Source organism: Crinia signifera, chromosome 4, assembly GCF_055691185.1.
Source record: "Crinia signifera chromosome 4, ASM5569118v1, whole genome shotgun sequence".
In the NCBI taxonomy this organism is placed as follows: Eukaryota; Metazoa; Chordata; class Amphibia; order Anura; family Myobatrachidae; genus Crinia; species Crinia signifera.
This window is the reverse complement of record NC_139220.1, coordinates 256226791-256238906: the sequence shown is the minus strand read 5'-3', so window position 1 is coordinate 256238906 and position 12116 is coordinate 256226791. Positions and strand designations below refer to the sequence as shown.

The 12116-nt window shown below is 43.9% G+C and overlaps 1 protein-coding gene across 2 annotated transcripts in view; it reads right to left on the bottom strand.

Moving 5' to 3' along the window:
- CERS3 (ceramide synthase 3) overlaps positions 1 to 12116 on the bottom strand; it is a 134472-nt gene that overhangs the window by 2208 nt on the left and 120148 nt on the right. For both annotated transcript variants that reach the window (XM_083184276.1, XM_083184277.1), the window contains 4 exons: positions 12015 to 12107; positions 10842 to 10970; positions 10495 to 10601; positions 8097 to 8250 (listed from right to left, as the gene is read on the bottom strand). In XM_083184276.1, the coding sequence (XP_083040402.1) occupies positions 8097 to 8250; positions 10495 to 10601; positions 10842 to 10970; positions 12015 to 12107 (483 nt within the window). The remainder of the gene's footprint in view (positions 1 to 8096; positions 8251 to 10494; positions 10602 to 10841; positions 10971 to 12014; positions 12108 to 12116) is intronic.

The following is a 12116-nucleotide window of genomic DNA, read 5'->3' as shown; positions in this document are numbered from 1 at the left end:
CACTATAAGGCTACTTTACCACAAGTGTCAGAGTAGGATGATAAAAGTAAGCCCATTTCTGCTTCCCAACCCACAAATCACCAAAGACAACTGCAGCGAATTGCGGCATGAACAGTTGCTATAACAATTCCAGCAACAGCAGTCAGGTCCTAAGGAGCCCAAGCTTAGGTTTCTGTCATCATCAGCTGACATTGCCTATATCAACCCCTTTGAGAGAACTTTGAATAGGTAAACAGCCACTGGAACCTGTGTGAAGAAGTTAGCACCATACATGACTGGTGCAGCTCAGCAAATCTATATGGACCTAGATGAGAAAGAGGTGTTTGTATACTCAACAATAAATAAAGAACTATTGGCTCGTGTGGGTGTACAGGGCCAGGATAGGCTCAGTGCTTCCATGAGTGGCGTTACTCAAAAAGTGACACAGACGTTGGCAGCTTTAAATCAAAATGCTGACTGGGTTAAAGATGGAAAAGAACTCCCCCCAATTGATGGTGGACCTGTTGGGGATTGACCACTACATCCAGACGTTTGATCAAGAACTGCAAAATGGGAAATGCAGACAGACTCCCAAACCCCTCAAAAATGCATCAAATTGGTAGAGTGTATTGGGGCATTGCAGAAAACACCCACGCTTCCTGGCTTTATGCCAAAACCCTTGCAAAGACAAAAACTGGTATTGGCCTGAAACCACCTGACTGTAAAAATCCCCTTGGACAAAAAAAATGAATTCAGGCAAGCTAAGATAACAAGTTTTAAATGTGTAGAACCTGGACTTGTTCAGATAAAGCGCCCATCACTACAGGAGTCAATGGACTGCTCCTTAGCCCAGGAGCCAGGGCCACTATACTCTAGATCAGGGGTGGGGAACCTCAGGCCCGGGGGCCGTATGCGGCCCCCGTAGCCGGTCTGAGTGGCGCTCCCACTCACCCGGCGGCTTTGCCGGGAGTCAAGTACAGGGGAATTCTTACGAGAGGTCGGTAGTTCGTGAGATTCCTCTTAATCAACAGCAGCCATAGACTGTCAGTCCTATTCAGCGGCAGCCACTGGAGCGTGGGACGGATGCAGCAGGACAATTTGCAAGATATATTTTTACATATGGCCCCCAAATGATTTTTTTCCCCCCCATACAAACAGCTGTTGGCACAAAAAAGGTTCCCCACCCCTGCCCTAGATCGTGTACCATGAGTTAGCCAAAGTAACCTGTTTCATTTCTGCGGGAAACCGTCATTTGTTAACCAGAATGTGGTCCTGGCCTTGGTGAATACCAGGAATGAGAGTCAGTGCCTTGTTTGCCAAAAGTGAAGATTTTGTGTATTCATGGGGGCAGTGTGTTACAAAGGAACCAGGAGAGTTTAGCAGCCTGATTGACCAAATTAAAATACATTAGAGCCTTCCTTTTAAAGACAATTTGGGGGTGTCAATGGACAGCTAATCTGGGGGAGAAGGAATCTGGGCTAAGGTCATTTGTTAGTATGACTGATGAGAAATAGTAGCCAGTGACTGTTGAGCGGTCATTAAAAAGAAAATAGTGGTGAAGGAGTTTGGAATCTGTGTGCACTCTACAATGGTTAACATGCATGTTATAATGGAAAATAAGAAATAACAGCTTGTTTAATATTGTAAAGGTAAGATATGGAATTCGATGACAGACCAGAACCACTTGGGCTATCTAGTACACTGGGGATGATTTTTCTTTGTGGGGTGCCAATTAACCTACTAGCATATTTTGGACGTGTGTGAAACATTCAGAGTACAGAGGAAACCTACGCCAACATGGGAAGAATATATAAACGCTGCACAGTTCAGGCTGTGGTGGGAATGGAACCATAATCTCAGAGATGTGAAACAGTTATGGTGCGTACACACGGGTGCAATTTCAGCACATATCGCTGGGAATATGGTCGCTGAGCGACCATATTGTCAGTGATTTGTGTGTGCTGTCGGCGATGAATCGCCGGGTGCGCGCTCCCGTGTGCAGCCCCTGATGGTCGCTGGCTCCTGCGATCAGCTATTTCCCTGCCTCTTCCCCCGGCAGAGTCTCCTGATTATCAGCGACCATCTCTGGTCGCTGATGAACAGGAGAGACGCTCAGCAATATATTGCTAAGCAATATATCTCCCCCGTGTGTACGGGGGATAATGCAAACCATTATGCTCATCTATACTGCCGATGCTAATATGCTATCCAGGTCATTAAACATTGGTTACAATTAAGATGAACAGTTTGGAATATTGTGATGCAGGATACCAAGATAATGTGTGATGATTAGCAGATGGGCAGTTTATTATGGAGAGAAGTACTTGATTGGATTCTGTGGAGTAAACAATACAAGCAGCTTACTGGAATCTGTGCAGGGTTATGAGAACAACCACAGAAACTGGTTTGTAGCCTTATGCTATATAGGAACTAGAGAGACAATTGTGTAAGAGATACATCAGATACAAGATGCCATTGGAGACTGATTCAGTACCTGAAGAGGGATGATGTATAATACCCCACATAAGTAATTGACAACTCTCATATTTACAATGTATGAATTTTGGTATGTATAATGTAAATTAAGACATTTTAAGATATGGCCAGATTATATACAGTAACCAAGCCGAAAGAAGATATATACGTAAAAATGTTTAAACTTCAGTTAAGAACAGTACTCTGATAGCGCAGACATGATAGTGAATTACTGTAATAGGACTGAGGAGGACTGCAGCCTAAAGTTGGCCATATACTAGTGGCATACATATTGGACCTAAAACGCAAGGTGTGCTCCTACATCCAGATATACAATACTGTGCAAAGTTTTTAGGCAGGTGTTGAAAAAATGCTGCAAAGGAAGAATACATTTAAAAATAGAAGCTTTGATAGTATATTTTTATCAATTAACAAAATGCAAAGTGAATGAACAGAAGAGAAATGTTAATCATATCAATATTTGGTGAAACGCTTGAACTAACTCAGGGACTTTGTAGGATTATAGGCAGGTATATAATAAACCAATCATACCAAATAGGTTATAATGATCATCATATGTAGGTTAAAAAAGAAACAGCAGTGAGAAACTGAGGCAGAAAACTGAGTGAGAAACCGCCAAACCCCAGCAACAAAGCACAAGCTAGTTATACTGCATCAGCAAGGTCTCTCCCAGGTAAAGATTTCATAGTAGAATGGGGTTTCAAGATGTGCTGTTCAAAGCCTTTTGAAGAAGCACAAAGAAATGGGCAACTTTCAGGACCGTAGTGGGTGGCCAAAGAAATTTAGCATCAATGAAAACACATCATGCTTAATTCACCTTTGAAATTGGAAGATGTCTAGCAGTGCCATCAGCTCAGAACTGGCAGAAACCATTGTGACCCAGCTAAACTTATCTACTGTTCGCAGAAGTCTGTTTAGAAGAGGTCTTCATGGAAGAATTGTGGTAAAAAAGCCATACATTAGACGTGGAAACAAGTGACTCACTAATGCATGAAAAAAATAGGAACTGGGGTGCAGTAAAATGGCAGCAGGTGGTCTGGTCTGAGGAGTAAACATTTTTAATATTTGGCTTAACCCTGGTGTGGTACCATGGGGTCTATCTAACCCCACTCCTCTTTGAACCATTGTTTCTTTGAAACGATCATGAATAGTGACCTTGCCTTTCATGTATTTTCTCGTAAGGACTTAACTTTCTCGTAATGGACCCCATAGTACCTTCCATGTTTTATATGTATTTTTCCTTATTTCAAGGTTCTTTGACATGCACAGCAGAACACAATGTCGAAACGACAGAGATTGTCACCCACAGCTGTTGTCGAGTCTTTAATACACCATATATTGATTTCGATTTTTGTCTCTGCTCATTCACTTTACATTTTAATTGATAAAAATAAACTGTTAACACTTATTTTTTAAAGCATTTCAACGTTTCCACACCTGCCTAAAACTTTTTGCACAGCACCATATAAAAACACACATACATACACTACACTGCCCCTCCACATTACAAAAGAATTCTATACTAGTCATCCATGAATATTAAAAAATGCAATCCAAGCACGAGCACACTAGGTCCATGGTGAACCTACCATGCATACGCCAGGATTGTGTATTTAGACTGGCTGACAGACAATGTCTAGGTCGACCATGCATGACCGGCATACGAATGGTTGACATGGCAATGGTCGGTACATGAGAAGGTCAGCGTTAGTTTTTTTACAATTTCATTTCAGTTTTGGGCCTTTCACACTTTACCGTTTCCAATCGGAGACCTTGTGAATGTTAAAGTGTGAGGAGTGCCGTGGCATCAGAGCGAGGCGCCTGGGCCGCAGCATGGCAAGGGAAGCGAGGTGACGCATTGGGTGTCCATGTGCTCAGGTGTCAACATTGAAACCAAAGAAGCAATGGAAAACTCACTTTGGCCATTTCATTTGTCAACCTTATGCATTTCGACCTGTGTGGCCCAACAGCGTGCGCTACAGTCTGTGTGTCAATGTGACAACTGGAAGAACTTAAACCGGGCCCATGCAGTCTAAAAAGAAAGAGGATAGATAATGACACAATAGGCAGGGGAGAGGGGGGGGGGGAGCAGGAGGAGGAAAGAGGAGTAGAAGGTGAGAGCGAGCGAGCGAGAGACGGGCTGCCTGAGGGAGAATTAAATAAAGAAGTGAGACATAAGAGAAAGAGACTTAACAGAAAAATGGAAACCCAGACAGGGACAAAATCCCAATGCATATGTAGCATTGCATTTAAAAGCTTTCGGATATTTTTGTGAAAACTCCAATTTAGTGCCAGGTACTGGTCTAGTAATCCATAGTCATAAACCACATCAGATTACTGTCAACACTGTCAGCTCCTGTGCACAGCAATATATGAGAATCTGTATTACCCTGTTACTTAAGATCACTTATTTCTTGAGTCAGAATCCCAGTTCTAGAATGTAGTTGCTACAGATGAGCAGTTTATTCCCGCAGAGCTTTCTGCTGAAGGCAGAACATTCTTTTGTTCTAATGGCGCTGGTAAGTTTCCTGCAGGCCATGCCTGGTTTGTGTGAGATCTGTGGCTTATTGCAAAACTCTGCTTTTAAATCCTGACTTGGCAGAAGCACAAAGAGCAAAAGCATAAGCCTCTGGCTGCCAGCACATGCAGGGAGCTTTGTTCCATCAGCACTAGAAACTCACCCCAATAGGAGGGGAGACTGAGTGGAGAAATATACCGTTTCACTGCCTGCAACTAGTTTGATGCCACTTTATGTCATAAATAAAACACATGGATTCAATTTGTTGTGGGTGTTTAGCCATGTTGTTTTAGATCTGCACCCATTCACAGCACACAATAAAAGCAGCCATTTTGTGAGAGGCAGATACAGGGTCGATTAAGACCCCATGGTACCCAAGACATAGACTGGTTTAGGGCTGAAAGAAACAAGTGATGTCACTATTTCCTAGCAAATTAGTAGGTTGCACTAACAACCTATATGAAAAGGCTGCTTCCATAGTGTACAGGCCACACATAGGGGTGGCCAAAAACTAGGTTGGAACAAATAGAAAATGTTGTGCCTCTTAATGGGCATGTAAAACCTGGTTTCCTGCTGTAGTCCAAATAAAACATCGGTACTTGTGTATTTGCCGGGCGCCCAATTTACAATTGTACGGCACCGTAGGAAAATCACATCACATCGCACGCAATGCGATTTTCCTTAGTTAATTTTTAGTGCACCCCTACCTGCGGATCACATCGCATGGCATGCCATTTGCTGTGCGATACGATTTTTCATTGTATAAGCACCGCGATGAGATGCGATGGTACTTCGTTTTAAAAGCACCCATGTGATTTTATCACATGCTATTTTGCACACCACCACCATCCACACCACCCCGAAGCGTGGCGACCACATCGAGCCCCGCGAGGGGATGCGGTTACGTGTCCTCCCGACCTTTTCATACCCCCACTATCCACGTCGGCGTGGAGTTGATTTTATAAAGTGTAGCGAGCGCAGCGAGCCACCGAGCCCAAGCGAGGGGACGCGGATTACTTTACATGTGTTCCGTGTCCACTCGCCACGCTTCAGGCTCGGTGGCTTGCTGCGCTCGCCACATTTTATAAAGTAAACGCCACACCGACGTGGATATTAGGGGTATGAAAAGGTCGGGAGGCCACTTCTGCATCCACTCGCCACGCTTCGGGGTGACGTGGATAGTGGGGGTGTGCTAAATCCCATTGCATCGCATAGACATGTACACTGGGGGTGTTGCGCTAAATCGCATCACACGCAAAATCGCAAGTGATCCCATGCGATTTTGCGTGCGATGCGATCCGCGGCCAGGGTGCAGTGAATAAATTAACTAGTGCCATGCGATGCTATTTCACTTCGCAAATAGCCCACTAAGCAAATAGCCCTGCAAATACACAAGTACCTAAAAATCAATTAATGTGAATGATTGTCATCATAATCACTGCACCTGTTAGGATATACAGATATCAATGTCAGGGAGGGTATCAGTGTCCATGTATGCTCAAAGCCATAATTATGAGTATGCTTACCTGCCCAAGCTGCATTCCTGCAACAATACTGAAATAGGATTACCATACTCTCCTTTAAACCAGGACACTAATAAATGACACAGGTTCTGTGGCTGGCTGACTAAGCCTGCATTCAGATGGTTTTAGTCAGCCACAGAACCTGTGCAATCCACAAGTGTCTTGTTTTAAAAGGGTTGGTAATGCTAAGGCTGCTGACGTGTCCTATTTTGCCTCTATGCCTGGGGTAGACAACTCCAGTCCTCGAGAGCTACCAACAGTTAAGGTTTTTCAGCTCACCTCACAGAATCACAAGTGAAGTAATTAGCTCCACCTGTGGATCTTTTAAAATGTGTCAGTGAGTAATGAGTGCACCTGTGCAGCAGCCAGGTGGTCTGGAATAATGTGACCTGTTGGTAGCTCTCGAGGACTGGAGTTGGCTACCACTGCTCTATGCTTTATAAAAGAACAGCATCCGACAACCAGCTTTAATGCTTCTCTAAAGTGGACTATACACTAGTGCAATTTGGGCACTTTTAATCTGATTTAGACGCATCTGTCAGAGAAATCGGGTGAAAAGTGACAAATCGCATGTGCCTAACCTCCTATTCGGATCCACTGTCCCGTGCGCATCAGATTGGAGCTAGAGATCGCAAGGGCTTCTTGAGTCCTGTAGCCCTTGCTGGGATCGTGAGTGCGATATATTGTATGCAAATATGATATATCCTGGGCATTTTAAGGTGGATTGTTTGCAACTTCACTGCTAGGCAAAGTCGAAGTAGTGTATGGGGCCATAAGCTGCTCAAATTGACCGCTGGAAATTTTGTGATTTTTTTGTGGCATCCTTGGTTAAGTTAATAATACAAATAATAAAAACTGACCATGTTGTGATTACTATTTTCTAAACTCTCACTTTCCAAGTTACATTTAAAAAGTCAATTACATTAACATTGATGCCACAATGTTATAGAAAGGCTTTCAACTGCACCTCATCACACCCACTCGCATCCAGATCTAACCCCCCCTATGGGGCTGTGAACAAAAATCAGTTAGTCTAGAGCTACCTTGCGATTCAATAAAGGATATTCTGACACTACAATAACGATACAGAATGGTGTTTTTTATTAACTTGGCCCACACTGATCCCTAATTGTGTGTTACCCATGCTGGCTGTGCAGTGTACTGTTCAAGGAGTAGCAGGTGAATGCGCCATTATATGCTATGCCGCAACTTATAGCGAACGATGGAAGAGGATCTGTAGGTCACCAACAGATATAATTCCATCTACATCTTCTAAGACAACCAAGGCATATGATCATTTGCGGTTAGAAATACATTGCCGATTATACTAGAGTAGTGTTCTAAATTTCTAAAAGGTGCCCATACACATTACAATTATTGTATACCATATCTCATCGCGCATCTCAGTTTTGGGCAGCACATACTTTTTGTACTAAATCTCATCTCATCGCAAAACCGAGATGTGATAGTGTATACAATGTTGTATACAATAATTGTAATGTGTATGGGCACTTTTAGGGGATGACAGATCCACACAACACACAGACACACACACAGGCCATGGGTACATTAGAACTTACTTTTCCAGAGAGCATTTTCATCACCATCTTAAAGATAAGGTATGCCCAATATATATGAAGGAACTGGAGCACAAACATAAGCATATTGAAGAAGTAGTAGAGGAAGAATCGAGGACAGTAGTACAGGGGATAGACCACCGTGGCATAAATAATCCTGCAAAACAAAAACATGACGTTTACTCCAAAAAAGTGGTAATACCCTATTTATTTATAAGTATTGACCTTATTAATGGTCCTTCAGTTTCATTTGTTTTGCTTGAAACAAGGCACAATTTCTTATTATGCATAGAGAAAACGTTCCACTTATCACCATTTCAGGGCAGGCAGTTAAACCACAAAGACGCATCCCTGGACCTCCAGGGTTAAAATAAATTCAAAGAGTTCCTTGTTAGCAGGTAACTACTTTTTGATCATTATCCCACCAGCAGGGCTGGAATGAGCAAGCAATGCCTGTGAACTTTGAAGCTGTTGGTTATGGTTGATCAGTAATTATAACTACTCCCTACTGTTCTATTTGGCTGTACAGGAGAACTTTGCCAGGAACCGTTAAGTGTGCCTACATTACTACAAATGTTGTGTAATGCTTGCAGTGTCCGTAGCCTGGCAGGAAATGTGCTCCAGAGAGATCGAACCATAGGCTTTATTAAGGACTATTACAACACAGTGAAACCTCACGCAAACATTTCTCCTTATAGGCATGATGAAACATATAAAATAGAATCAAGTCTAAAACAAAAAAAGTGAAAAACCAACTTTTAGACTATCCAGTGCTTTTATATACTCTTAGGGGGTATACAATGTGCCGCCGCTATTTACGACGTAGGAAATAGCGGCGTCTCCCTATTCAATGCTGTCATTAACGACAGCATTGATGCGGGATCACGGCAGAACGGGCCCGACTTCAGAAGCAGTCGGGCCTGTTCTGCCGTGATCCAGGCCGCAGATCAACAATCCACGGTCGTTTTCGCGGCCACGCCCCCTTTGCGCCCATCGGCAGGCGGGACATTGAATCACGTCTGTCGTTATGCAGTCGATCTGACCGCAAACGGGCCAGGATCACGGCTGTCGGTGGGGATCGACAGCCGTGATCCCAGATTGCAAACCCCCCTTAATCTGTCAGCCATTTGGGTTGTGCTGGCCCAGAGGGGACTGTCCTCTAGACTTGAGCCTTAGGACTGATAAAGATCCACCTGATGAGGTCACCAGGCTGTGGTAGGTGGGACCAGATTTTTTCAGCAAGAATTATGCTAAGAACCTCAATTTAACTCAATGTTTAATTGTAAAGTTTCTTTTAATTGTTCTGGTGGTCTGTGTTCTAAGAAAAAAAAGAATGCAAGTGCACATTCTAACCACTGTGTGGCACCACATGGTAGACAAGCTTATGGAAGCCCTGATGGACATGCTGAATACTTTCTATTCTAATATACAAATATTAGGACTACTCTACTTAAAGTAGTATTACTTTTTGGGGGAATTCACCCTAACTCCTGAAACAGCCTGGAAACTTTTTGAGGATTAAATGACACGCCTCACTGCTTAACATGCTATCAAGCCTTACTCCCATGATGTAATGGCATTACATTGTGGGCAGTGGCCCGAGATGATGCAAACCACACAGGCACATCGTTGGACTTGCTTACTTGGACTTCACCTCTGGGATCTTCCAACAAAAGGATGTCTCAGAAGTCAAAAAGTATGGAGTAAGGTCTTGGGTAGCAATGTCCAACTTGTGGCAGGACAGATAAATGTTTGACATGGCTAGGCTGATAGGGTCCCCAGTGACCAGCTTTCAAAAGAAAAACTAGTAATACTTAATGGGGTAGACATACAGGCAGCATGAAGAAGGCCAGGAACCAATGATCTGGTATACTATAACAGGCAATCCTTATATTATAATGCTGCCCACAGGCCAGTGGCGTAACTATAGCTCCGCAGCCCCCGCTGTGGCGGGGAGAGGTAGAGAAAGTTTGGGCGCCGGGGGTCTGCGGGGCTATAGTTACCCGCTGCTGTCTGCTGGTACCTGGCCTGACGCCACGGTCCCGGTTCTTGCTGCTATAATGAAAACTAACACTTAGAAAATGACTGCCCCCATACTGCAAACAGTTTTTGAGGATGCTAGAGGAGGCGGCGGCGGCGTCCTCTAGCATTCTTAAAAACGGTCTGCAGTATGGGGGCAGCTAATTTCTAAGAGTCACTTTTCATTATAGCAGCAGGAGCCGGCGCCAGGTAGTTACGCCACTGCCACAGGCTGATCTTAGTCTAATGCAAATCATCACTCTCCACCAGTTTGTAGCACCTAAAGGTTTACACATTTATCTCTTTGTAAAACGGCCTAAAATTCAAACAAAATACTCTATCTATTCATATAGGATATCAGTGTTTCAGGATGAGAACCTACCAAAATGGGAAAACAATGAGCCGACTGATGACAAATACCACTGCAAATATGCCAAACAGGATATTGCACGCCTTCTTATACTCAGCGTAACTGCACATTTTAGCAGCCTGGGAAAGAACAAAGGAAATCAGGATGAAAAGCACAGCACTAGCGCAGCTCTCATAGCCGGACACTAAGGGGGGTCGTTATCAAAGCTTGAAAAGTAGAAAGAGATAAAGTACTCAGGAACCAGCTTGTTCGAAAAATGTCAGTAACTGATTGGTTGGTACTTTATCTCTCTACAAGCTGCGATAAATATCCCCCTTAAATAGCATGGTAGCAAGATTGGTTTAATAATGTTACTGTACCTCCAACAAAATGTCAGAAACATCGTGCACCAGCATAGTGAGTGTACCCACTCGGATATACTTAACACCCCACGAAAAGTTCAGGAGGAAGATAGTAGCCAGGTGATGAACGACTTGTACGTTAAAATCCTGGAAGAAGAGATAAAGAGCAGAGAAGAATGAAACCTCACCCCGGAGGGTTTTCCAAAGTTCAACTCTACAATGTGATTCTGTTATTTATATGGTGCATCTGTCCAAAACGACCCATCATAACATTCAAGTCAGAAGGAAAAGAAATCCTTCAATTTCCTTTAACTTTCTTTAAATTCAGGGAATATAGCAGGATTTACAGTCACAAAGCATTTGATTTCCTGTGCCTTCACAGCTACAGGAAAGGACCGTGATCACTCACCGCAGCACGGTCCAATGCTGAATGTGCAATGTGACCTACTGGAGGTTTCAAACAATGTTGACCATTAAAACAACAATCAATAACGTGGGACCTTATTCAGTTATGTTCGCATGGCCACGTGCATTCGCGCGCGGCTGATGTTTGCGCTTTGCATTTCTGCGCATGTGCTGGGTGCATGCGCCCACAGCGGAAAAAAATGTTCGCTGTGTGCACGCACCCATCTTTGTGACCCGAGGTGGGGGGGGGGGGGGGCGTGGGGCGGCGGGCTTGTCCATTAGCATATGGGAACGGCCAGCGTTTCATGGGCGTTCTTATGCTAACTTCACCCCGAGCGTGCACGCATATGTAAGGTTGCTCAGAGCAACCTTACATATGCGTGCACCTTCCACATCTTTCGATGGTGGCCGACCATCGGAAGATGTGGGACGGTCCCAGCGGCATGCGAATGGATGTTTATGTAAAACATTCATTCGCAGACATTGCGTACGTACGCGGCTTGCGAATGGTGGGATGGCGTACCACCATTCGCAAGGCAGGATCTGGTTCACTCGCAAAGATGCGAATTAGCATCCGAGCGAATGAACCTGAATAACCCCCATAGTGTACAATGAGTCCAGTTTCCCAATCTCAGCCACTGTAGTCCAGATAGTAATATCCATACTTGCGTCCAGTTGGTTAAATCAACTTGCTTGAGGTACAAATTACTACAAATGTGCTCAAGCATGGGTATCCTTAAAACTTGGACTGTAACATCTATTTTTAGAGAGAAGTTCTCTTCTTACCTTCCGTCTAACATCAGAGGCAACGCTGAAAAGAAGTGACCAGTAAAAGCTTAGTTCCATCACATAGTACCAGTACTGGGATGGCAGCACTTCCTACAGAAG